Raw genomic sequence first — 23,378 nt, forward strand, 5'->3', positions numbered from 1 at the left:
TGATTCTGAAGGCCAGGCTCTTGCTTCCCATAGACCTGGCCAGGCTGTGCTTTAATATTCTCACGTGTATAATAGCGTCGTGGGCACATAACACGGATTACCAAAGCTCTGCTCGGGCTTTCGGCGTCTGACTTGATCAAGTGTGATGCTACACCTAGGAAATCTGCCTGAGAATAAAGGGATTCTTGTGTGTCATTGGTAGGACCACAAGGGTCAGGTGTTCTCGGGGGAGGGCACAGTGTCCCAGGTTAGTCAGTGATGACGAAAGTCAGCTTTTCCCAGGGATGCCAGGTGGAGCCAGACTCCCGAAGCAACAGTCCTCCAGGGGCTGGCCACAGAGCTGGAAGAGGACACCAGCGAGCAGGAAAGAATGGCCGAGAGTAAAACCCATCACCCTCTGGGTCCGTGGTGCTGGCCGCTCTAACAGCCTGGCTTTATTTGTTAGGCACAGCATCGTGGGACACACTGTCTGGGTCCTCTAGGGAGTTGGGAAGGGGATGGCCAGGAGGACAGGTGACCCACCGATGTCCCCAGGGTGAGTCACTGGAGACCTTGGGACATGCCCTTTCCCATTTCTCAGCACAGCACTCAGGGCCTGGACCCCTCTCCTTGCAGGGGTGACCACGCCTAACTCTCCGTGCCCCGAGTGCCACAGCCCTGGGACAGACATCCACCGGAACGTCTGCCAGGCCGCAGCTCAGCAGGGGAGTGGACAGAGCCAGGCTCCTGCCCAGCTCTTCCTGCTGCTCATTCCACGACTTCCGTGGCCCCTAAAAAGGCAGCCTTCTCACTTCTTCCAAAATGGAGACAGCCAGGTTCTGCACGGTCTCACGGCCCCTCACACATCCCCATGGGAGTATGTAGAGACCCCGCTGCCCTGCTCCCCACCCACGTCAGATGCAGGCACTTCAAGTTGCCCTCCTTTCTAGCCCAGTAATTGCCCCCCACCCCAATGAAAGAGGGGAAGAAAGAACAGTTCCTGGGACAGAGGAGCTGGAACCATATGACACAGTGGAGCAGAGTGTGTGCCCCCAGGGCCTCTGACAAGCAGGGGGGGCCCTTGCCTCCCATGCAAAGCTCAGAACTATGCAGAGCTGCTGAGGCCACAGCTGCTGGGAGAAAGCCCAGCGCCTCCCCCCAGCTTCTCCAAACCAGCTCAAGCCACGCTCCCTCCCAGGTCATGGCCACTGCTAGAAAACTGACACTGTGATGCCGAGGGCCCAGGCCAGCTCAGCGGGCACCTGCCCACCAAACCCGTCTTCCGTTGTCGCCTCTCACACCAGGGCCAAGGGGGCCTGCATGCCTGAGCAAGCCCCACGAAAACACAGGCCTCCAGCACTCGCTCATTTGCTTTTAGTTTTTACATGCAAATCGTCGTGAAATAAGTTTCTCTTTTTCCACTGTGTGGGTGGGAGGTCACCTCGAGAAGGGAGGTAGAGGGGTCTCCCCACCCCTCCACCCCCCTGGGTAGAGAATTCCCCAGGTTGGACCCGGTTTGTAATCCAGGCGACCACATCAAGAGCTGGCGGGTGGCTTTTCCATCCCCCACCCGTCAAAAGTTCCCCTTGTGATCAGCCCTAACTTGATTTCCTCTTTTCTCTGACACCTACAAGGATGAGGGAGAAGTGGTACCATTGATGCTGCATTTATTAGTCTTTATCCAAATGAAGCAAAGGGCTCGGCCTTTCATGGAACATGCACCTCCTCAGCTCACCCTCGCACTTACTCATCTGGTTAGTCTGATACCCAGAGGTGGTGCACGGGGCTGCTGCTTCAGTCCCCTCACATTCAGGGCCTCCTCGCCGTTAGCTGGAGCAATAGAGAGTTAAGCACCAAAAGCCCCTCGGAAGGCCAACCAGTAGACTTCCAAGACAAATAAATTTTCCAAGCTTTCAGGAGCTCATTCTTCCCTCAAACCAGAACTGTAATTCTTCTCCTAAACTAACCTTTCTAGAACATTCCCGATTGGTCTAGTTTCCAGAGACGAACATCGCCATAGTTAAAGAGATAGCAGAACCTGTAGAAATAGGGCAGGTCTCAGAGGCTAATGACCTTGTGGAGCTGCTGGTACTGTGCCCTGGAAGCTGTGGGGCCTTAGGTAAGTTACTCAGCCTCCCACGTGGCGGGATGGAGCTCTCAAAGGTCACAACGATCCCTCCCTCACGGGCCATAGCACGGCATGAAGGAGCTCGCTGACAAATGTGGGTGGAAGCCCTGTTTTTTCAACTCCATTTGGGGTTATCTGATTGCATACGGCTGCGTCTGAAAAAGGCCATCCCCCCAGAAAATTGTAAAGCGGTAGAACAGAGGACTCCATGCTTGTCTGCCAATCGTCCTGAATGGCTCATTTTCCTCTACCGTTCTACACCTATTTCAGACGCCTGCTCTGTGTCAGACGCAGGCGGCACAGACTGGAACAGAACAAGGGAACACCCGTGTCGTGGGGAGACGGGGCATTTCCATCTTACAGAGACAGTTCGGTCTCATCGCTGTGGTCTTGTACCCCCGGTCTGTTCTCACCCTCGTACGGCCCGACCTAAAGTGAGGCCTCCCTGACGGAGTGGGGCGGGGAGCTGCCACCCCAGCTGCTGCTGTGCAGACCCCCTTCTAGGCAAGGATGGAAACATGCTAAGCAGTGTATTTACATAGCATTGAAGGCGCTGCCCTGGTGGAAAAAGGGGCGGGCGGGGTTCTGGGTAGGAAGAAGGGGGCAGGGGAGTCTCAGACCCAGCCTGGCACGTCTCAGGGAGTGGTCCTCAGACCTGGCCTTGGATCCCCTGGGAAGCCATCACATGCGGATTCCCGGGCCCCACCCCAGGCTGCCCATCAGAACCCAGTGACAGTGGGTGGGAGCGGCACACTTAGCTGCTCACGAGCCGCTGGGTGCATCTTGAACCCCTAAGCCGCAGACCCCGGACCTAGCTTTTAGAGCAGCCCTTACACAGACACCGAACGAGAGATGGATTCCGCAGTTGTCTCTGCCGTGTTCTCTGTCCTCACTTGTGACACGGGGATAATCAGAGTTACCTGTGGCCCATAATGCTATAGACACGATTCCAGGTGCTTTCCCCACAGCGAGTCTTAGTTGTCACGATGGCTGCAGCTGGTCATCCCCACTATCCTCTCCACTTTGCAGTTGAGGAAACTGAGGCACAAGCAGGTTCAATTACATGCCTAAGGCCAGCTCAGAAGTGGACAACTGGGATTGGAAGCTAGATAGCCTCGCTTTAGACTCCCTCCCTTCACCCCAATAGGCCAGGAGAGGACAAGGACGGACTTTCAAGGTGCTCGTGGGTCCTGAGAGGGGAGGGGTGCTCTCTAGAGCGAGGCAGACCATGGTTCCCAGATTTAATGGCAGAGCCCTGGCAAGGGACACCACAGATAGGCAGGAGGCTACATCCGGTCTCTGACTAGATCTGGATTTCCCAGCGGGTCCGACTCACCCTGCTGCTGGGACATCAGGTGGGCTGAGGTGGGCTGTGATCATTTACACCACTGTGCACTTCATGGGTGTGATCAAAAGAGGGCAAGTCCGTCACACCCACAAGTTCACACTGATGGAACGGGGCTAAAGGTTTCCTAAGGAAGCCGACAGGCAGAAGAACATTGGGGAGTGAGGGGCAGGGCGGGTAGCACTCATCTGGGACAGGAGGCGCTGGTGGGGGACAGCAGAGTCCATCTGTATTCTCTGCCGATAGTCACCTGGTTCTGAGACGGGGCACTCAACTTACCAGGTGTGTGCCCCTCACCAGTTCTTAGGCAAGTCTCTCCACCTCCTTGCTGTGGCATCTAAGAAACTTAGGGCCTGCTCGGCCCAATCAGCCCCACCTAACAGATAGAGGAACCAAGGCTTTGGAGAGAAAACAGCTTTTAGACAACTGTGTCTCACTTTCCAGACCACGGGATGGGACAAACAGGCACAGCCTGTGCTCTGTGGTGACCACGAGAACTACGCTGACCTTCTCTCAGGCCAGCCTGCCCAGCCCTGTCTGATTGGTTAATGGCGTGTGTTTCCTGGAAAAGCTACAAAAAGTAAGGCCTGCTCTGACCCCTCCGGAGGCTGTGAGCTTGGGCGTGACTCAAGGAAGGCACGAGCAGAAGCTGAAATCTCTGGCTTTCCGTCCTTGCCCACCGACTCCCTGAGCTGCTGTGCCAATTCTGACGCCTCGTTTAACCCAGCCTTTGTCCCAACTTGTCAAGGATCAAGTGTTAACTTGGGGGAACCTGGTAATGCAGCGCCAAGGAGAGCTATGTGGCTTTGTGACATGACCATCAATTTAGCAATCTTCCTAATCTTTTGGACATGTTACTAAAACTCCCTCAGCCTTGGTTTCTTCACTCTTTCAATGAGAATAGATGTTCCCTAATGAGTGCCTGCTTTTGCTGGACGATTGTACACGAGATCTACTAAAAGGTTTTCAGCATTTACAAAGAAATAGTAAAATGCTCCAAGAAATAACAATGCAATAAAAAGGAGGGGCTGTCATTTTTGACCTCATAATATCTGTGGCTGGTAAGTTCTGCCTGGGTTTCCTTCCTTTTTTGGATTCATTTTCTATTTTTACACTTTTGAACATTTTGTTCGGTCTGACTCATTTTTGAGTTAAGCTATCAGCAAATATTTGGTGTTTTGAATTTCGTCTTCTGTTCTCACCACATGGAGTTTGTTTTTAGCAGATAAGAATATTTTAAAATGTGCATGACTAAGAGGCTTTTGAGAATGCAGGCTGCCGTGGCCCGAAATGGGTCCAGGACTGCGGAATGGTAACCCACCCCCATCGCGCACGAACGACGCTGGCGGCCGCTGACGGAGGCAGGCTCCTGGCACGTGCTGGCTCTTGGGTCCCGACCCGCCTGTGCGAGGCAGTTTTGATGTTTCCCATTTTTATACATACAGAGATCAAGCTCAGATTAGTTAAAAATAAACCTCTTCCCAAATCACAGAGCTATTAAGAGGCAGAGGTAGAATCTAAGACAGGTCTGACTGATTTCAGAGCCCACTCTCTCCCCTGAAAATTCTCTCTGGATTTCTCTTTTCATTCCTGGCATGTATTTCGTCACTTAATGTGTGGTCTTATCTTGCCTCTGCAATAATCCCTTCGGCTTCCCCAGCTCTCCTCCAGGTCACTCATTGATCTGGTTCAATTCCAATGCCCGCTCTCCGGGGGCTCCAGGAGTACGTGACAATACACTGGAACCTGACGAGCGCACTTAAGTGTCCCAGTCGCACTTGTTGTGCAGCAGGGCCCACAGCTCAGGGATGACTTAGGTGGGGTCCCGCCACCTGACTGCACAGAGGAGGGCCGCCCTTCTATCAGAACTGCTAACAAAACCCCAGTGCCTTCTCCCTTGTCTGTCTACAGTTTTTCTGACGCTGGTGACAAGATGACAGGGTGGGTCTGATCTCTTGCAAAGGGCCAGGCGAAGGCGATTACCTTTAAGCAAAAGCCCCGGTGAAAGATTGATCTGACTGATGTTTAGGCATTATAACCATAAACACATCGTTATTATGGGAAATTCCACGGGAAACTCACCTTTGATCCTGCGAAACTGAAACACTCCAGCCCCTTAAGCCTCTTCACCAACCCCCCATTGGAACCATTGATTTTATAAAGGGGTTTTGCTTTTGTTTTTGTTTCTGCTAGTTTCTGACTCTGACGTTGGGAAAGACGGTTGTTCTGTTTCACAGCCTTACTCTGGAGCAGAGATCAAAGCCTCAGCCTGTCCGCAGACACACGCTCTAGGCCAAGGTTCTCTTACGTGCACAGATAACAAACGCCAGGGCTCTCCTGTCGACACTCGTCTTTCACAAGGGCTGGTTCTGTGGCGGCCGCGCACCACACTGCTTCTCCTGCTTGGTTTACCAACAGTGGCAGATAAGAGGGACCCAGTAACACAGGCGCCTCTCCCCATTGTCATTCGATAAACCTGCCTCAGCATCCTTGACGGTACAGGCAGCACGATGCTGGGCCAGGGGCCACCAGACAGCTGCTTCTGCGCTTCACGGTCACACCCCTGATAGTTACAGAAATCCAAAACTATGACCTGACCTGGAGTAATTGCACCAAGGAAAAGTGGGGGAGGGAGGGGGCGAGAGGGGTATAGCAGGAAAGCCTGCCCTCTGGGAGGAGGCTTTGAGTGGACGGAGGTGGGAGGAATGAGAGAGGGAGGAGCAGGGCGTATCCTGGGCAAAGGGCACAAGCTCGGAGGGTTCGGAAACTGGCCAGTTGAGAAAGACGCACGTGCTTGTCACTCTGCTCCAGAAGAGTCAGTAGGTGGTCTGCTCGCATCTGGGCCCACCTGTCCACATTTCCACCATGAAGGCCGTTTCCAGACCCTCATTTCCCAGACTAGCCCAGGCCCGCGCGGGGGAGGACACGTCCACACTCGGACTGGAATAGTTGGCCTCCGAATCGGGGCAGAGTGACTGGGAAGCCGCACTAACCGTGTGCACTAGGCCCCCTCACTGGCAGGGCACCTCCCTGGGGCCTGTCCCAAATTCTGTATTTGCAATTTCACATTCTTTTTCTTAAAGAGGACCTCCAAATTTACATATGCTTCATGCCCCACCAAGTGTGGACCCACCTCTTATTAGAACTCAGGACTTTTCTGCCTTCAAGCCCAACACACACACACACACACACACACACACACACACTTCAGCACTGCCTCTGATTTCTGGGGCGGGGTCTGGGCTACACACTGCAGAAGGGCCCCTTTAGTTAATTCGGCAGCACGAAGTATGAAGGAGGTGTCCCCACAGGCTCAGGGCAGGTCAGAGGCCTCACTGGGTCAGCCCTTCCACGTTGACACTGCTCCTTGTCACAAGGCCCGGACCCCTTTCCGTGACCACTGCCACCGTGAATCACTTTCGGTTTCCATCGCCTACCCAGTGACGTTCACTCTCCGCAACTCAGTTTCCCCAAGTGACTCATCCATTTATCAGTTGGGAAACAAATCCTGTGTCAAAAAAACCTCATTCACCTTTCTTACCTGTTCTAGTACTTAAGCTCTCTGTTCACTTGGCCTGCCTGGGGGTGACTGGATCCTAGAAAGTGGCCTGTTCGGGCCACCCAGGCTGCCATGCCTGAGTGCTGGATGCTCCAGACTTTCCTGGGTGAACGGGGCCGGGAATGGCCCCTCTCTTACCGTTACTTGTGTGTTCTTTAGAAGAGTCTAGAATGTGGGCTCCATCAGAGCAGGGAGCCTTGATTTGCTATGTCCATCATGCTTGGCCTATGGGAGGCCCTCAGTGAGTAATTGCCGATGAATGAATAAACGTTACCCAAAATTCTGAGTTCTGATGCCCAGCCAACGATGGAGTGATAAACGTCATAGCAAACAATTACTGTATTTTTCAGACTATAAGATACACCAGACCATAAGACATACCTAGGTTTTAGAGGAGGAAAATAGGAAAAAAAAACCCCGCTCTACTCGCCCCCCACCACCCACAGCAAGCCAGGTAAGCTACATTCGGACTACAAGATGCACCCCCATTTTCCTCCCAAATTTGGCAGGGGGGAGTGCATCTTACAGTCCGAAAAATATGGTACTGTGTTTGATGATTTGTAAGGTACCCCAATGGGACCCTGAGTCCAATGCACCTGAATTAGGGCAAATCACTAAGGCTGTGAAACAAGAATGCTCTTCGCTGTCTCTCTCCTCTGCAGTAAGCCGCGCTCCTGTCTGGGAGGGTGCGCTCTCCTTCTCAGAACCTCACCGGAATTACTTTCAAAGCACGGACGACGAAAAGTACTTAATGTTTCCTTCACCCCGGCCCCTAAAGTCTCTATTAAACAGATCCCCAGTGGTGCCTTAAGTTCTTGAAGGAAGAGGGGCTTTATTGAGATTCAGAGTCAGTTTCCGGGGTCTGATGGGCCCTCAGAACTCATGTAGCCTAACCTCCGACACCCCACAATGTTATCCGTGTGGGACCTTCAAGGCCCACAGAGGGCACCCAGGGCGATGACAGTAAGAAGGGATGTTTGCAGAGCCCCTTGTCATTTACAAGGTGCCGCCACACACGTCCATCTCATCTCATAAGGACCCTGGAATGGGGTGTCGTCAGTCCCGCTTTAGAGGCTGAGAAATTGGGTCTGGGGGGGCACTGTAGGACTGACATGAATCAGCAGACGTGGGGGCAGACCCTGAGGGCAGATCTTATGCCCACAGCTCCCTGACCACTGGGTCCCGACTCCTCAGATGAGACCATCAGGGCCAAGGCGGGCCTGAGAATGGGAGGAGGTCACCTGACCTTCAGGGACCCCTCCAACACCCAGTGCCGCTGTCCCTGAAGAGAGGAGGGCCTACTGTATAAATTGCTGTTTCAGAATAAGTCAGGTGTCTCTAGCTGCAAAGTCCCCAGGAGGGACTCATCTTTGCAGCTGCCTCTTGCAGGACCTGCCTTTAGCTCCTTGTGAAAAAGAATACCGATTGTCCCTGTTTCCCCAGGACTGGACAGCGACTACCTGGCCGTGCTGAGTGATTACCCGTCTCCTGACATCAGCCCCCCAATATTCCGCCGAGGAGAGAAGCTGCGTGTGATTTCTGAGTGAGTTAGCTTTCAAAAACTTTTAATACTCTCAGGAGGGATGGACGCGATTTGCAGGGTGGAATTGGTTAGGTTTCAGCTATAGCTGTCCAATTCCGCATGGGCCCTGGCCCTACTGCGAGGGGAGAAGTTTGGCCCATACAGAAGGCCCTAGGGCTTTATCCTCCTTAATGCTGCCAGAGTTCTGAAGCCTTCAGCGGCTCCCCATTGCCTACTGGATAACAATTTAAATTGACCCTTTATGATCCAGACTGCTTCTCACATTAGCCTCATCCCCCACCGCACACACAGTGTTGTTGTTAGTTGCCAGTGCAGACCTGGGAAGAAGGACCCGGAAGTCTGAAAAAAGTGCCCCTAACAAACAGCTAGTATTGTCTTTTATCCCATTGTCTCTCCCTGATTCGAAATATGCTGTAGAGCAAACAGGGGATCTAATCCCCTTTCAGTTAAATCTTCATGGACACAGACATGTGAAACTGTCTTGCTTACATCACAGGGTATAAGTCAGTACAAGCACACACTTACTTTTTAAAAGCCTCCAGTTGGGGAACATCAGCTGGAAGCATCTGCTGCTGATCTCTGGTGGCTGTTGCCAGCATGTGGGAAGATTTCCTAATTAGTATGGAATGGGCGGATATACTTAAAAACTAACTTTTCCTATGGAGAAATCTGGGTCAACGTGGCCAACGATATATCTTTAAGAAGAATGTTCCAATGCACCCCGGGTTAAATCTGATTATTCTGTTTATTCATTCATTCATTTTGCTATTGAGCTGTGACGCTTTCCTACCTGTTCTTGCTCTTACAGTGAAGGGGGCTGGTGGAAAGCCATTTCCCTTAGCACTGGCCGAGAGAGTTATATTCCTGGGATATGTGTGGCCAGAGTTTACCACGGGTGAGTACATGTCTCGAGTACCATCAATACAGCATGATATTTATGCCAATGACTCATAAGTGCACCCAGAGGGATTCCAGCCTGCGAGAGTGGAAAGGGAGGCATTGGTTTGAGAAAGTCATTTCTACTCTCAATTCAGTTCATAGGGAAGGGTGCCACCTTGGGCCAGCCCCTCCCACTATCTAAAACTCAGTGGCCCCATCAGTAGGACAAAGGGGGTTAGACCTTCCAGCTCTAAGTTGGCGTTGCTGGCACGTGGCAATTAACACCGAGGAAAAGCAGGGACGCAGTCAGTACCATGGCTAAGTCAGTCTGCCTAGGTTCCAATCCTGCCTCTGTCCCTCACTGGCTGTGACAGTACGCAAGACACTCAAGATTGTGCATGAGATTCCTTTCCTTGCCTGTCAACTAGCGGTCATAATACAGAATTATAGAAATAATAATACAGAATAATGTGACCAAAGTATAGGGCTGTTAGGAAAAGGAGATGGGACCATGCATGGATAATTCTCGGAACCATGCCTGGCACTACCGTAAGCACTTGGTACACATCAGCTATGTTCTTACCAAATCATGCAGAGAACACTGAGCACCAAAAACAGTCACATATCCAACCTGGCAAACGGATAATCAAGCAGACTTAAAAAAAAAAAATCAGGCGTGGAGGATGAGGAACCACGCACACCGCTGTGCCCTGCAGTTGTGTGGGAGAGGCCTTGCCGCCTGGAGGGTGGCTGTGGAGGCCAAAGAGCCTGGGCTGGGATGTGTGTGGCTCAGCTCCCCAACGTCCATGCGGGAGTTTTGGAAAAGTTACATAACCTCCTGAGCCACAGTCTCCACATCTGTCAAGCTACCGAGGTCAGATGTTGGCAAAGAAGTGTACACCAGGAAGGAAGGGAGGAAGGAAGGAAGGAAAGAAGGAAGGATTATTTTTACTTGGAGGGGTCCAGAAATAACTGGATTCAGGAAGGACTTTGCATGCCACACGCTGCCCGGATGAGGCGGAAGACTGCCCGAACACCCTGCAGAACACCACTGAGCGCATCTACTTGCAGCATTACTGATTTCGATCACGAGAACCAAAGCCTTTCCTGTGCTCGGGAGGACGCGGGCAAGCAGGAACAGGGCAGCAGCTGCTCCCAGAGTTATGTTCTGCAAGCGAGGCGAGTCACGTGACTCTCCTCGGTCCTCGGTGTCACTGATCCATTCATTCCTTTAGCGAACCTGCCTCAACACCCTGACACTGAAGCTGAGGTGCTGAGTGCAGGCAGGACCTGGGGCTGGTGAGGAAGCCAGATGAGCAAGATGTAATCACGACTGTATGGAGCTTCTGGTCCAGCCGATGCAGTAAATGTCCTTAAAATATCGCATAGGCGGAGAGGCAGTGCAGTGCAGTGGTCATGAAATGGGATGTCCCAGAAGAACACATTCCAGTTCAAGCTCTAGTGGTTGCTGACATGGAGGAACTTGGACAAAGTAATCGCTCTGACCCTCAGCATCCCCATCGGTGACAGAGAGAGATAATACACTTGTCTTACTGCGTTGATATGAGGATTAGTTTTCAAATGCCTGATATGGTATGTGGCGCATACTTACTAGGCATATGTGGCTACTGTCATTGTCTTCATTTTTGTAAGCGGAATTTCATGCCAGGACTTGGAAGGATGAACGTTTGTCACATAAACTAAAATTGTTGAACTAAAACTTTCTGCAGAACTAAGGAATAGTTCAACTATTTGGCCTATTCTGGCACAATCATAATCTTAACAACAAAAGCCCAGTACATAAATAAACGGGACCTGATGTTAGGTCTGTGGGTCTTCCCACACACGGGGCTTCAGGAGCACTGAGCTGGCCCCTCCAGTGACCAGCTTGCGTGCCGCGGGGAGTGAGAGAGGGAAAGAAACAGTAGAGCATTAATGTTTGCCACATCGTGCCCTAATTCTGACCCACGGATTAAAAGCCAGGGTCCGTTCACCAAAGCACAGCAAGTGGTTTTAAAAAAAAAAAAAAAAAAGGATGTACAAATGCTTCTGAGCACACACCAGCCAGCTGCTAACAAAGCATTTCCTCCCACACGGAGACCCGGCCAGGCCTGCCCTGCGGCAGGAGCGAGGAGGGCCCGTTCGCTGGGAACACAGACTGCTTTGTGCACAGAGCTGCTCCCGAAATGCACTCAGAAGTGCCGGCCCTCCTACAGCAGGTGCACATTCCACGGGCAAGCTGGTTACTGTTCTACAATGGCTTTTCTTTAAGGGAAAAAAGCAAGAAACACATGTGAACGCAGAGTGATGACAACTGTATTTAAAATAGGTTGGGAAAAAAAGGCAAGAAGGAAATACAACAAATGTCAAATGGTGATTGTTAAGTTAATGAAACGAGGCACCACCATTTCTTTCTTTCTTTCTTGTGTCCATTCGTTCATTCACAAACATACGCCAAACTCGACAACCTGGACATAAAGACGGAACCCCGAAGGACAGCCAGAGTCCCTGTCCTCATGGGGAAGGGGCCAGGTGGCTAGATCGTAAGGGAGGGAGATGTTAGAGGAACTACCGAATAGGCACCTTGTCAAGTTTCAGACTGCTTATAGACTACCTAACACAGAACAGGCCCGGTCCAGGCAGCACCTGCGAAAGGAGATAAGAAAGCTGCTTTTTTGTTTATTGTCTTTTTTAGAGAGAGAGGAAGGGAGGGGGAAAGAGAGAGAAACATCAATGTGTGGTTGCCTCTCATGCACCCCCACTGGGGACCTGGTCCACAACCCAAGCATGTGTCCTGACTGGGAATTGAACTGGCCACTCTTTGGTTCACAGGCCGGTACTCAGTCCACTGAGCCACCCCAGCCAGGGCAGTCGCTGTTTTATGCGTCTTTGTGTCCTCATTACTCAATGTGATACCTGACATGCAGCAGGGACTAAGGAATTTTATTTGAAAGATTGAAAGTATGAATGAATGAACTAGTGAAGAGTCCATCGCCCTCGCCTTTTCAATCCCAACAGTTTTACATTAACTGGCCCTCAATCTAACTGCCTGAACCCTCCTGTCTTTTGTGGGGAGGGTTTGCTCCGCATCCTCATGGTTGTCTTCCTACTTCCCAGCTGGCTGTTTGAAGGGCTGGGCAGAGACAAGGCCGAGGAGCTGCTGCAGCTGCCTGACACAAAGATTGGCTCCTTCATGATCAGAGAGAGTGAGACGAAGAAAGGTGAGCACCTCCAATGCATCTTTCCGTGCTCAGGTCAGACCAGCAGGTTGGGCTCCCGGCTAACTCACTCATTAAATGGCTCATCTTCCCTCCTCCCATGAAGCGTGCAAATCAAACCGATGTGGTGAGCTACTGGCAGACCACACACCGCCAGTGAGGCCAGCATCAAAGCGAGGGGACTAGACCCAGATAGTGGGGACCTGGACCCCTTTTAGGCCCTGCCAACTCCTCCCATCAACTGAGAAGAAAAACAAACGCCAGGTGTAGGCAGCACCTGGGCAGAGAGGGTATGGCTTTGGACTAGACCTGACCTGTACTCTCAAGCTCTGACACTGGGGTGGGTCATTTACTTCTCTGAACTCAGTTTTCTCATCTGTGAAACAGGAAGAAAGCCCCTCCCTTGTAAGGTGGTGGAGTGATTCGAATATAATATATTTGTGCTGGTCTTGCTACACAGGAGACCCCAGTACTCGTTCCCTCTGTGCCCAACAATGAAATCAGGTATCTTCAAGAATCGGAACAAGCAGACACAGACTCTTATGTACTCACCCTGATCTTTGTCATTACAATTTCCTTACATCCTACACATTAAGTGACTCAGCAAAAATGACATGACAGGGCTTTGCCGTGTTCAGAGCAAGGGTGCCCAATCTAGTTTCAGCTGCACGAATTATTAAGAAGTCGCCTCCTCTCTCTAAGCCCAGGTTCCCTTACCTGTCACATGGGATTAACGAGAGGAAAGTGCACAGCATCTGGGATGTAGTATAGGCACTTAAGCAGGCGCCAGACACTTAACAGCCTGGGCTTTCCAAGACCAAGTAAGAATAACAACAACCACTTAAATATAGAAGATATTTTCCAGTTCTTAGCCTGCATCTCGCACACTCGCTATCAAAAAAGAGGAAACACTGCATCTGAGAGTATTTTTCCAGCACCTATTAAGCATCAGAGCGGCTTGGTGCCGGGACCCTTCACCAAAATGAGCAGCAATCTTACTTTGGGGAAGCAGACACAACAGATACGTAATAAAATCCAGTAACAACTTTCCCCTCAAAAACCTTATGTGCTGGAGGAGAGCGAGATCAAAATGAAGGCAAGCTTCCTGTGCATGCCCCAGGGGCCTCAAGCTGGGGACCCAGACCCAGAGCCTCTAAGCTGGGGTGGCCAGGGCAGGGAGAGCCCAGCCTGAGGCACCTGAATTGATCTAAAAATAAAGCTGTCGATGGGCAGAGCTGCAGCTGGGCCGGGTGGGGCGGCAGGCTCTGCTCCCTTGGGTATGCAAAGTTCTCATGAGTTTCCACCTGCCCCCTTCAGCCTACCCGCCATACTTCAAGTCCCCGTTGATACTACCGGAAGACACATGTGGGGTCCACTCAGAGGGCAGGCCTGGGCCAAGCTAGACATGCCCCTCAGCTCCTAGTCCAGAGGGCTACTCAGGACAGGGGTCCAACCCCAGGTCTGCTGTTCCATGCTCCCTACTTCTGTCCATGTCAGCCAGGGGCTCTGAGCCTCAGTTTCCCCATCTCTAAAGTAGGTGGGGGTAACACCTCCCCAGGTCTTTCTGAGAACTCATGGAGATGTTGTTCAGAGACAGCAGAGCCCAGGCCAGTACAAGCAGCAAAGACTCGGTAAAACCTAGTACCTTCCGCTCTCTCCACCTTCTGACCCTTTCACCCCAGGTCTCCCCTCCCCCCCCGCCAGAATACAGCCCAGGAAGGGCTCCTAAACATGCCCTCAGTCAACCCTCCAACTTTCCACAAGGGCCAGTCGAGGCTAGGAGAGGTGCGGCGCCCACCCAGGGTTCTGCTCTCACTAACCTATGTCGGGTCACGACTCTTAACGATGCTTAGGGAGAAAGAAGGCACTTTACACATTTCTTAGGGAGACCTGGAAAAACACCTCAGCTGCCACTTTTTCCAAATTTCCAAGAACACCAAGCTTAAGTCAAAGGGAGCTGGGATGAGAAAACAGGGGCATCACTATGAGGCCCTCTCAAAGGGGTGGTGGCACTGGGGGAACAGGGATGAGATGGCAGTAGGGACAACTTAGAGAGTGTACTCGGGAAGAACCCAAGGATGAGCCCAGGCAGATCCCGCCCTGCAGCAACCCTACAACCCTAACCACTTAATCCAGCCAAAGGACCCAGACCAGGATGTGGAAACACCCCATGTGGTAACTTCACAAGTCAAAGATGAGGCCTATGTGCTCAAAAACCTGTCCTGCAATACGCTTCATGCAAGGTGGCTCCTGAAGTGTCACGTGGTCTCTAAAGTGGGAGCCACGCCTGCACAGGTGGGGTACTTGCGGCTGTTGCTCCACAGAGGGCGTGCCTGTGTACCACCACTGTGTCCCAAAGCCGAGCAAGTCTCTCTGCCTCGGTGGTGGTGGGCTCCTTAGCCAGTCGCCCTCGGGTGGGTTCACGTGGAAGCCACTGATCGTCCTTTGTGTCCTGCAGGTTTCTACTCTCTGTCAGTGAGACATCGGCAGGTAAAGCATTACCGGATCTTCCGCCTGCCGAACAACTGGTATTACATTTCACCGAGGCTCACCTTCCAGTGCCTGGAGGACCTGGTGAATCACTATTCTGGTAAGAAACGCTCCAACAGGACCGGTCTATGGGGCCCCTTTGCTAACTGTCCTGGGGCTCCCTCCACCTACAGTGCTCCTGGGTCACGTACATGCCAGGAGATGCACTTTGCTCTCTGCCCCTGCTGCCTGCTCCATATGCTCTTTTCTTGTTCAGACTGTGAATTTCAGGCTAAACCAGGCTGCCTGCAAATGCCGCCTAAGTACGTGAAACGCAGCTGATGTCATGCTCGCCCTCTCTCTGCCTGTGAATGAAAGCAGTCAGGACGCCCCTGTGTTCACAGCCACAGACAGCTGGCACTTCCTGAAGTGGACCATGCATTTGCAGGCCTCTGGGGATTTGTTCTGAGATGCAACTCATTTCCCCTTTTCTGCAAGTCAGAATCCTCCTCGGCCTTCAAGTGTTGAGTCTCTGCTCTAGCAGATGCCACGGTTCTTAGAACTCTGCTCACTCTGCCTGGAGGCCTCGTTAACTGTGTTCTGGCCTGCATTTCCCAACGAGCTCTTAAAGACCAAGGATTGTGCTTCATTCATTCATGTGCCCTTCCTGGACCCAGGAGAGAGGTCAAAATGTTCCACGCAGACCAGGATAGGGCCATCTGCCCAAACGGCAGAAGCAGAGTGAGGATTTTGACGGAGGTGATGAGAGAGTGTGGAGTTAGATGAGGAAATCTGAGCCAGACTGAAAGACCCGAATGCCAGGTCTGGAGCTGGACTTTTACCTTAGGGGAAAGGGATAAATAATGAAAAGTTGGCTACATTTCTAAACGCTGGGTCTGGAACTTCTGTGTTCATATCCCAGACCTTCTGGGCAACCTTGGGCTAGTTGTTCAACTCTGCGCCTCCTTTTCCTCTGTGTAATAGAGATGCTAATCGTTCCTCCCTCAGGGTACTGCATGATTCATAGAGTTAGTGCATGCCAGGTACTAGGGCTCCTACTGTCCCTCACCTGGGGCGACCCCTTCCCCCTCCTTCCCTTGGGTATGGAGAAAGAGAGGAAGTTGCTTTCCCTCTGTTAGTGTCTTCCCCCTTACAGGTTCAGGAGGTCCGACCTCACACCCCCCGGGATATTTAGGTTACAGGGTCTTGAAGGGTGTTTCAAGGAGAAAGGAGGAGTCCACAGGACCTGGGTCATCACACCTGGCCTGTGAGAAGTGCCAGTCATGAAGGAGGTGTGGCCGCATGGGGGACGCAGGCCTGAGCTCAGATGTGGACTCTGCGGGGCCCTGGCCAAAACCCCCTACCTCTTTTGGACTCAGCTCCCCACTCACAGAAGGTGGACGCAGACAGCCCCCGGTTGTAATGATTGCTGAACACGATCATTCACGTCCTGTGGGCATCACAGCCTGGCACGCAGCGGGTGCAAACTAAATGATAACAAGTATTATCTCTGTGATACCCGAAAACCTAGCAGCTTGGCTAAAAATGAAAGAGGAAGGGAGTCCTGGAAACAGTCAGCTTTTACTGATTATGAGTAAAGATTGGTTGTGGTATTTGGCTTTTAATAACAACCATACGAGAGGTGTGCAGACCGTAAGTTTTGCATAGGCAAAAGCAAACACGAAAAGGATGCCACCCCAGCAAAGATGTCCCACACAGGGTGGTCCGCGCAGCTTCCAGGCCGGGGTCACCCAAGCACGAGTCACAGCATGGGACAGCCCTTCCAGGACTGCCTGCCAGCCGCTGCATCAGTCAGCAGATTGCAGTCATCCATTCGCCCCTGCGAGTAACTGACAAAGACCCGAAACCCCGAAATGCTTCCTGTGCCCCCCAGGACCCCAACGTGGAAACAGCATGGCCAATTTCACCTCCCGCCGGAGTCTTCCTCGAGGCACAGTGTCAGAACAGCTGTGCAGGAAGGGGCTGCTTATACTCATTACCCTGGGGCTCTGGGGCAAATGACCTCACATCTTGAAGCCTCAGTTTCTTCATCTATAAAACAGGGATGAAAATGCCTCTTATGGGGTTGTCGTTAGGACCCCCTAAACATCATGCGTGTGAAGTGTCTGGCATCTGAAGTGTCCTGTGTGCGGTGGTGATGGACAGAACAGAGAGGGTGGGACGTGAATGCAGTTAAAACAGGGCCAGAAAAATGCAGGCGAGGGAGAAGGGGACCCTTGAATGTACAGTTGGAGCTGAAAGGTATGAGAGGAATGAGTATTCTAGAGAGTTCCATAGATGGGGGAGGATCAGACGAGCGTGTCCAGGCCCCAGAGGCCGCACAGGACTCGTTTCTTCTCTACTTTGGAGGCAATGAGCTGCTTTTGGAACAGCTGCCTGGTTCTGAGTCCATGAGGCAGTTCGGGTCCCACTTCTGTGCCCTTGGGCAGGTGACTTGACCCCAGGATTCTCAGTCTCCTCATTCCCCAAACTGGGTCTCACTGTCCTGACTGCTCAGTGACATGGGCCTCGCTGAGATGACGCGTGACGGGGTAGCTCAGCACTGGGCTAAGGTCATGGGCTTGCACGCACTAGTTTCTTTTCTCTTTGCCAACCTTTCTTTTTCACCGGAAGGATCAACCTTCCTAAGGCAGGTCCGTCTCAAAGTCCCCCACCTGGGCTGTGTGATGCCACCAACTTCTCCAGTCTTTACGTCTCAGCACCTCCCCCGCTAACCCAGGAGGCCACTGCAGCTCCCGACCCATGACAGGCAGTTACTGCAGATTCACACCCAACTAGCCCCCTCTGACCTCGGGGGCCAGACGCACATTTCTTGGTGTGGGACAGCGGTGAAAGGCAGACTGAACGCCGGAACAAAGTGTTACTGACAGCCACCCTCTAATAGCCTGGGCTTGCTTCCTCGCTACAATTTCTCTTCATTCTTCAGCAAGGTCACCCCCGGAGCTCCATAAGTAAGATGGGAGGTGGAGACACCGATTGCTGTAACGTGCTTCCTAAAACCTGGGGATGGGTTCGCTCGAGCCAGGGCGGCGTGTCTCTCTGGAGGCCAGCAGCACCCGGCACCCTTGGCCGGCCACTCCATTGTCTTGTGACACGAGAGCCATGGGGTCGTAGCCAGAGGAAGCCCACTCAGAATTTGCCCCCTTTATGGAAATGTAGAGCACAGCCAGAACCCACCTTTCTGGCCATGACGTGGACCAGGAGAAGGCTTCCGAGAGATGCAGGCTACATCTAATGTTCCTGGAAAGAGGAGGGGCCCTGGAATCTCAGACCTGTTATACCAGCGGAGGGAAAGAAGAAATGGACTTAATTTTCATGCCCTTTGTGCATGAGTATCTAGGGTAAAGAGGAGAGGGTTTTGTTCACTTTTTATTTCTTCCCCTTTCTCTCTTTTACCCTGAGTCTTTGTTTTTCCCCTCCTTTTCTGTGCCTTTTATCTTTTTGGATCTGTCTTTACTTCCTCCTCTCCTCTTTCTCTCTTGCTTTCCTCTCCCCTCCCTCCTTTCTTTCTTCCTCTCTCTTCCTTCCCTATCTTTTTTGTTTCTTTCACCTTCCTTTCTTTCTGCATGCGTGTCTAGCCCACCATGCTGTATTAAATGCTGCTCTGTATGCTTTGGGAAAATCAGTGTTGTACACAGCACTCCCCCATTCCCCCACCGACCCACACACAAGAGCTTCACCGACATTGATGGAGCTCTGCCGGATGGCCCCTCAGCCCCACTCCTCACGCCGGCTGCAGCACCTCGGCGTCACTGACCAGCGGTCTGTTTCCCTCCTCAGAGGTGGCTGATGGCCTCTGCTGCGTGCTGACCACGCCCTGCCTCACTCAGAGCTCAGCTACCCCTGCAGTGAGAGCCACCGACTCCCCCATCACCTTGCGCCAGAAGACCCTGGACTGGAAGAGGGTGTCCAGGTGCGGTGTCTCTGTGTGTGGGTGGGTGGGTGGGGGGGGTGTCCTCCATGGATACGGGAGCCTGGCGCATGGAAACCGGGGCCAGTTATAGCTGGCCTTGCTGAAATGTGACAGAGGGCACGCTGAGTGGGCACAGACTCCTGGAGTCCCCCTGTCCCCTGGGAGGCAGAGCAGTCTCAGGCCTCACGTGGCAGGTGGCCTCACTTCCTGCCAGGGTCCCCAGCCCCCCAGTTCTGCAAACATTTCCCGAGCCCCCATTCAATGTTAGCAGGATATTTTCTAACTGAAAGATACCATCTTTGTTTTTCTAATTGTTAGGATCCCAGAAAGTAATGTACAATAAATCTTGTATAAATTTAGTATTATTTTAAACTCACTCAGGAAGTTGAAATGTACCAGCAAAATCCTGAGGTGGCATCATTTTTTTAAGGCAAAAACATCTTCCACTGAGTTGCTTTCTTTGAGTGTCAGCGTTTGCATTTCAGGGGTCCGTGTGGCTGCGGACTGGTGGGTGGTCTTACTCACTGAATGCTGATCTAGACATCCCATTGGCAAGTTCAAAGAAAACTAGAGGTCAGAACTGCCCGGGAAATAAATCAAACTGCTCCTCCTTATAAATATCATAAAAATATTCATTAAAATTTGCAGTTAGACATTTTAGCCATTTAAGGAAATGGTAGTTCAGAGAGGTTAAGTGATTTACCTAAGATCACACAGCCACACATGTAAGCAGTAGAATTAGAAAGTAAATTAGAGAAATGCTAACCAGGATCTTTTTTTTTCTTCCTCTTCTCACTCTCTGGCCCTCCATCCCTCTATGTCCCTCTCTTTTTTTTTTTCCTCTGCCCCTTCCCTTGTCTCCCCACTCACAGACTTCAGGATGACCCTGAGGGAGCAGGGAACCCACTCGGCGTGGATGAGTCCCTTTTCAGTTACGGCCTTCGGGAAAGCATTGCCTCCTACCTGTCCCTGACCAGCGATGACAGCGCCCCCTTGGACCGCAAGAAGAAGAGCATCTCCCTAATGTACAGTGGAAGCAAGAGGAAGAGCTCCTTCTTCTCATCGCCCCCCTACTTTGAAGACTAGCCAGAGAGCAGACGCCTCGCCATGTGCCCAGAGGAACAGAGGTTTGGACTTTCACCTGGGCCCCTACAGAAAGGCACGCTTCCCTGGCCCCTGTGGAGCCTCGCATCTTCCAGGAGCCAAGAGCAGCTACGTGAGACTCACGCTCCCACCTTCTCTATCCACGTCATGACCCAGGAGACCCTCCCTGGTGTCTGACCAGTCCTGGGACATCACAGAACGTTGACTTGTGATGCAACCGGGCAGTGTTTCAGAAGAGCCTTGCTTGTATGTTGTATGCGTGTGCCCGTGGTGTCTGTGGGAAAGACAGACACCCTCGCATCAGAAAGTGCACAAGGGCCACCCTCCAACCAGCTGTCCAGACGGCCACCCTCCAAGCTCACAGAGAAGACTTCTCAATGAGAAACACCTGAGAAGACGATGAGCTAAATGCTGTGTCCCGGCCAAATGTCTGGGTTTGCAAATTGGTCTGGTACCTGAACTCTCTTAGCCTATCCACAAAGAGACCTTCAGTACACGTCTTCTCTCTTCAAGGGGACTCAGTGACACTAAACATTAACCTTCCTAACTAGCCCTGAATCAGGAGATCTCTTTGCCCTGCTGGTCCCAAAGCCACATATGTATTAGTCAGATGGCCTCCCTACCTGGGCCGGGGGCAAGGCAAACAGGAGAGGGGGAGGCTGCTGGCAGGGGCGCACGATGCGGGGCCTGGAACTGCTTGAGCTTATACCACGTCCCAGCCACCGCTTTGCGGCCCAGAGAGAGAGTTCGGGGGCATGCGGAGGTTCACACCTCGATTAATGCATCAGTGGTTCATTCGGGACTGCCTGAAGACGCACTGTGCTACGTCCCATGTATGCCATCAATCCCCCCCAAGAAAAAGTAAGAGAGAGAGAGAGAGAGAGAGAGAGAGAGAGATATGACTGAGCCCCAGGCCCCGGCAGAGGCAGTCGTGCATGGACAGGGAGAAACAGGTACAAACAAATGCTGTGCACGTGGGGTGGGGACACAGAAGTCAGCTCCTGGCTTCGGGTGGGACAGAGGTCATGTTAGGGTGACCCAGGAGCCTACGTTTCAGCTCAACCTTCACAGAGTGGAAGTCTCAGCTGGACTGAGGAGTCAGAATGGTTGGATTTTTTGAAAAAAAAAAAAAAAGGAAGTTGATAAGTTCTAAAGAATTCAACTCATCTAGTATTTTATTCTAAGGAGGGTCTGGCATCCACATGAATAAAAGTGCTGAGCTCCAGGAAAGATGGGAGTTGGAGGGGCTCCATTCTCTCTGCGTCATTTAAGAGATGGTAGAGAGACGCAGTCGGTGCAGCTCTAGAGAAGCCTGTGTCTCCAGGCCACCCCGGGACCCTGCGAGGCAGGAGGCTGCAGATGAAGCTGTGACTCATTTTCCCCTTTGCAAAGGGGTTCAGGGGAAGGATGGGTACACGTGATGTGGTATCTCTCGCTACCCGAGAGGAGAAGTCTGTCTGTCCACCACACGCATTCCGTACCTCTGAAATCACTGCACTCGTGGTATGTGTATATGAGTTTACATGATCTTCCGTATCATCAGATTCCAGAGTGTTTATACAAGAAGACATTTGCGGTTTCCTCCACAATCCCCAGAGGCTGCCGCAAAGGGATCGGCCAGCGTACAGGAAGTGAATGTGACGCTGTGGACGCTGACATCCGCCATAAGGCAGAGTGACCTTCCCACTCCAGATGTTCGTACAGTGTCTTACGTGCTATTTTCCGTTGTGACTCACGCGGGTGGAACGTGTGGGGAGGCCTTGGGGGAATTTCTAGGTGGGAAGCATTAAGTTTTGCTAAATCATGTATTTATTCCTGATTAAAATAAACCTAATGCGTATTTAACCCCTGGAATGTAAGGAGAGCTTCCTGGGCGGGCTGGGCGGGTGGTTCATTCAGAAGCTTCTGAGGGTCTCAAATTCTCAGAGACACTTGCAACTGGAAAGGGAATAAAACATGAAACAGCTAGAGAGACCTCGCCGGTTCATAGCCCAGCTCCTTCTTAAGGTGCACCCTTGTGCAAACCAGGTGTTACAACTTCGATGGTGTCTTATCTGTCACACTTAAAGGTGGACAGAAAAACTCAATGGTTGTTATGAAACTTCTGTCTCACCTGGACACCTCCCTGTATTCCTTGTGTTACCTCTGCAGTTTGTTCTCCCAAGAACTTCCTTCCACAAATATTTCTGGACATCTATTAAGCACCAGATAGTGCTCTAGGTGCTGGGGCTGCTGCCGTGACAAGAGGATGGGGTCCCTGCTATCACGGGGTGTGATATCGTAAATAAACAAGGAAACTTCACTGTACAGAAAGGAGCGCTGGACGCTGGATTGGCGAGAGACCCATGGGGGCATCGCTTAATCCCCTGCTTAGGAAAAGCCTCCCAGGGGAGGCATTTGAGCCGAGGCCCAAAAGAGAGGAAGGAAAGAGCCAAGCAAAGACCAAGGAAGAATACTGGAGGCAGTGGGGTTGGCCAGGTGACTCCTAAAGGCGGGGTGCCGGGGCTGAGTGAGGAGTGAAGGGCTCTCTGGAGGGAGGTGGGCAGGTCCGGCAGGGACTGATTGGGAAGGGGTGTAGGGTCTGTTCTAGAAGAAATGGGAAACCCCTGGAAGGATCGAAGTAGGGGAGTGACATCCTTTCATAGGGCACACTGGCTGCCGGGTAGAGAATGCATTTTCAGAACTGCCACACTCTATTCTCTACCGGACACATAGTTAAAACGAAGGGTTTCAGGGTTTGAAAATAAAGGGGTGGCAATGTTTCTGTGGAAAAATGAACAAAAGGGACATCTGTCGAATACTGAGGCAAAATGAAATTTAGGTGAAAATACATTTTTGCCTAGGGGCAAGGGGAGATTGACAATAGGAGCCATACATGAAGGAGATACAATGGTTGAACCTAGGCTAATCCGACACAAGTTTCAAAATATGTTAAGCAACTATTATAGGGACAAATAGATAAATCAATAATTTTATTTGGAGATTTAACACAACTTTCAGAAACTGATAGATTAGGCAAAGGTAAGTGGACGATTTCGGTAACACTATATACCTTCCCTGCCAACAAAGAATACATTAGGCCATGGAGTAAATCCTAATAAATTCCAAGAGTCAACATCCTCTAATTCATGCCCTATGGTAATAGTGCAATAAAATTGGATATCAATCTGCAAAAGGATAGGTAAGAATTTTAGGTCTCTAAAAGCTAAAAAAAAAAAAA

General features: G+C 51.6%; 2 protein-coding genes across 4 annotated transcripts in view; one reads left to right on the forward strand and one right to left on the reverse strand.

Moving 5' to 3' along the window:
- SLA (Src like adaptor) overlaps positions 1-22,003 on the forward strand; it is a 33,842-nt gene extending 11,839 nt beyond the window's left edge. For all 3 annotated transcript variants that reach the window (XM_045181554.3, XM_045181555.3, XM_024572160.4), the window contains 6 exons: positions 8,455-8,554; positions 9,363-9,449; positions 12,551-12,654; positions 15,110-15,241; positions 18,922-19,054; positions 19,927-22,003. In XM_045181554.3, coding sequence (XP_045037489.2) covers positions 8,455-8,554; positions 9,363-9,449; positions 12,551-12,654; positions 15,110-15,241; positions 18,922-19,054; positions 19,927-20,140 — 770 coding nt within the window. In that variant the 3' untranslated portion in view covers positions 20,141-22,003. The remainder of the gene's footprint in view (positions 1-8,454; positions 8,555-9,362; positions 9,450-12,550; positions 12,655-15,109; positions 15,242-18,921; positions 19,055-19,926) is intronic.
- Positions 1-23,378, reverse strand: part of TG (thyroglobulin) — a 201,722-nt gene that overhangs the window by 63,316 nt on the left and 115,028 nt on the right. The window lies entirely within an intron of this gene.

This window comes from Desmodus rotundus, chromosome 8 (assembly GCF_022682495.2).
Source record: "Desmodus rotundus isolate HL8 chromosome 8, HLdesRot8A.1, whole genome shotgun sequence".
NCBI lineage: Eukaryota > Metazoa > Chordata > Mammalia > Chiroptera > Phyllostomidae > Desmodus > Desmodus rotundus.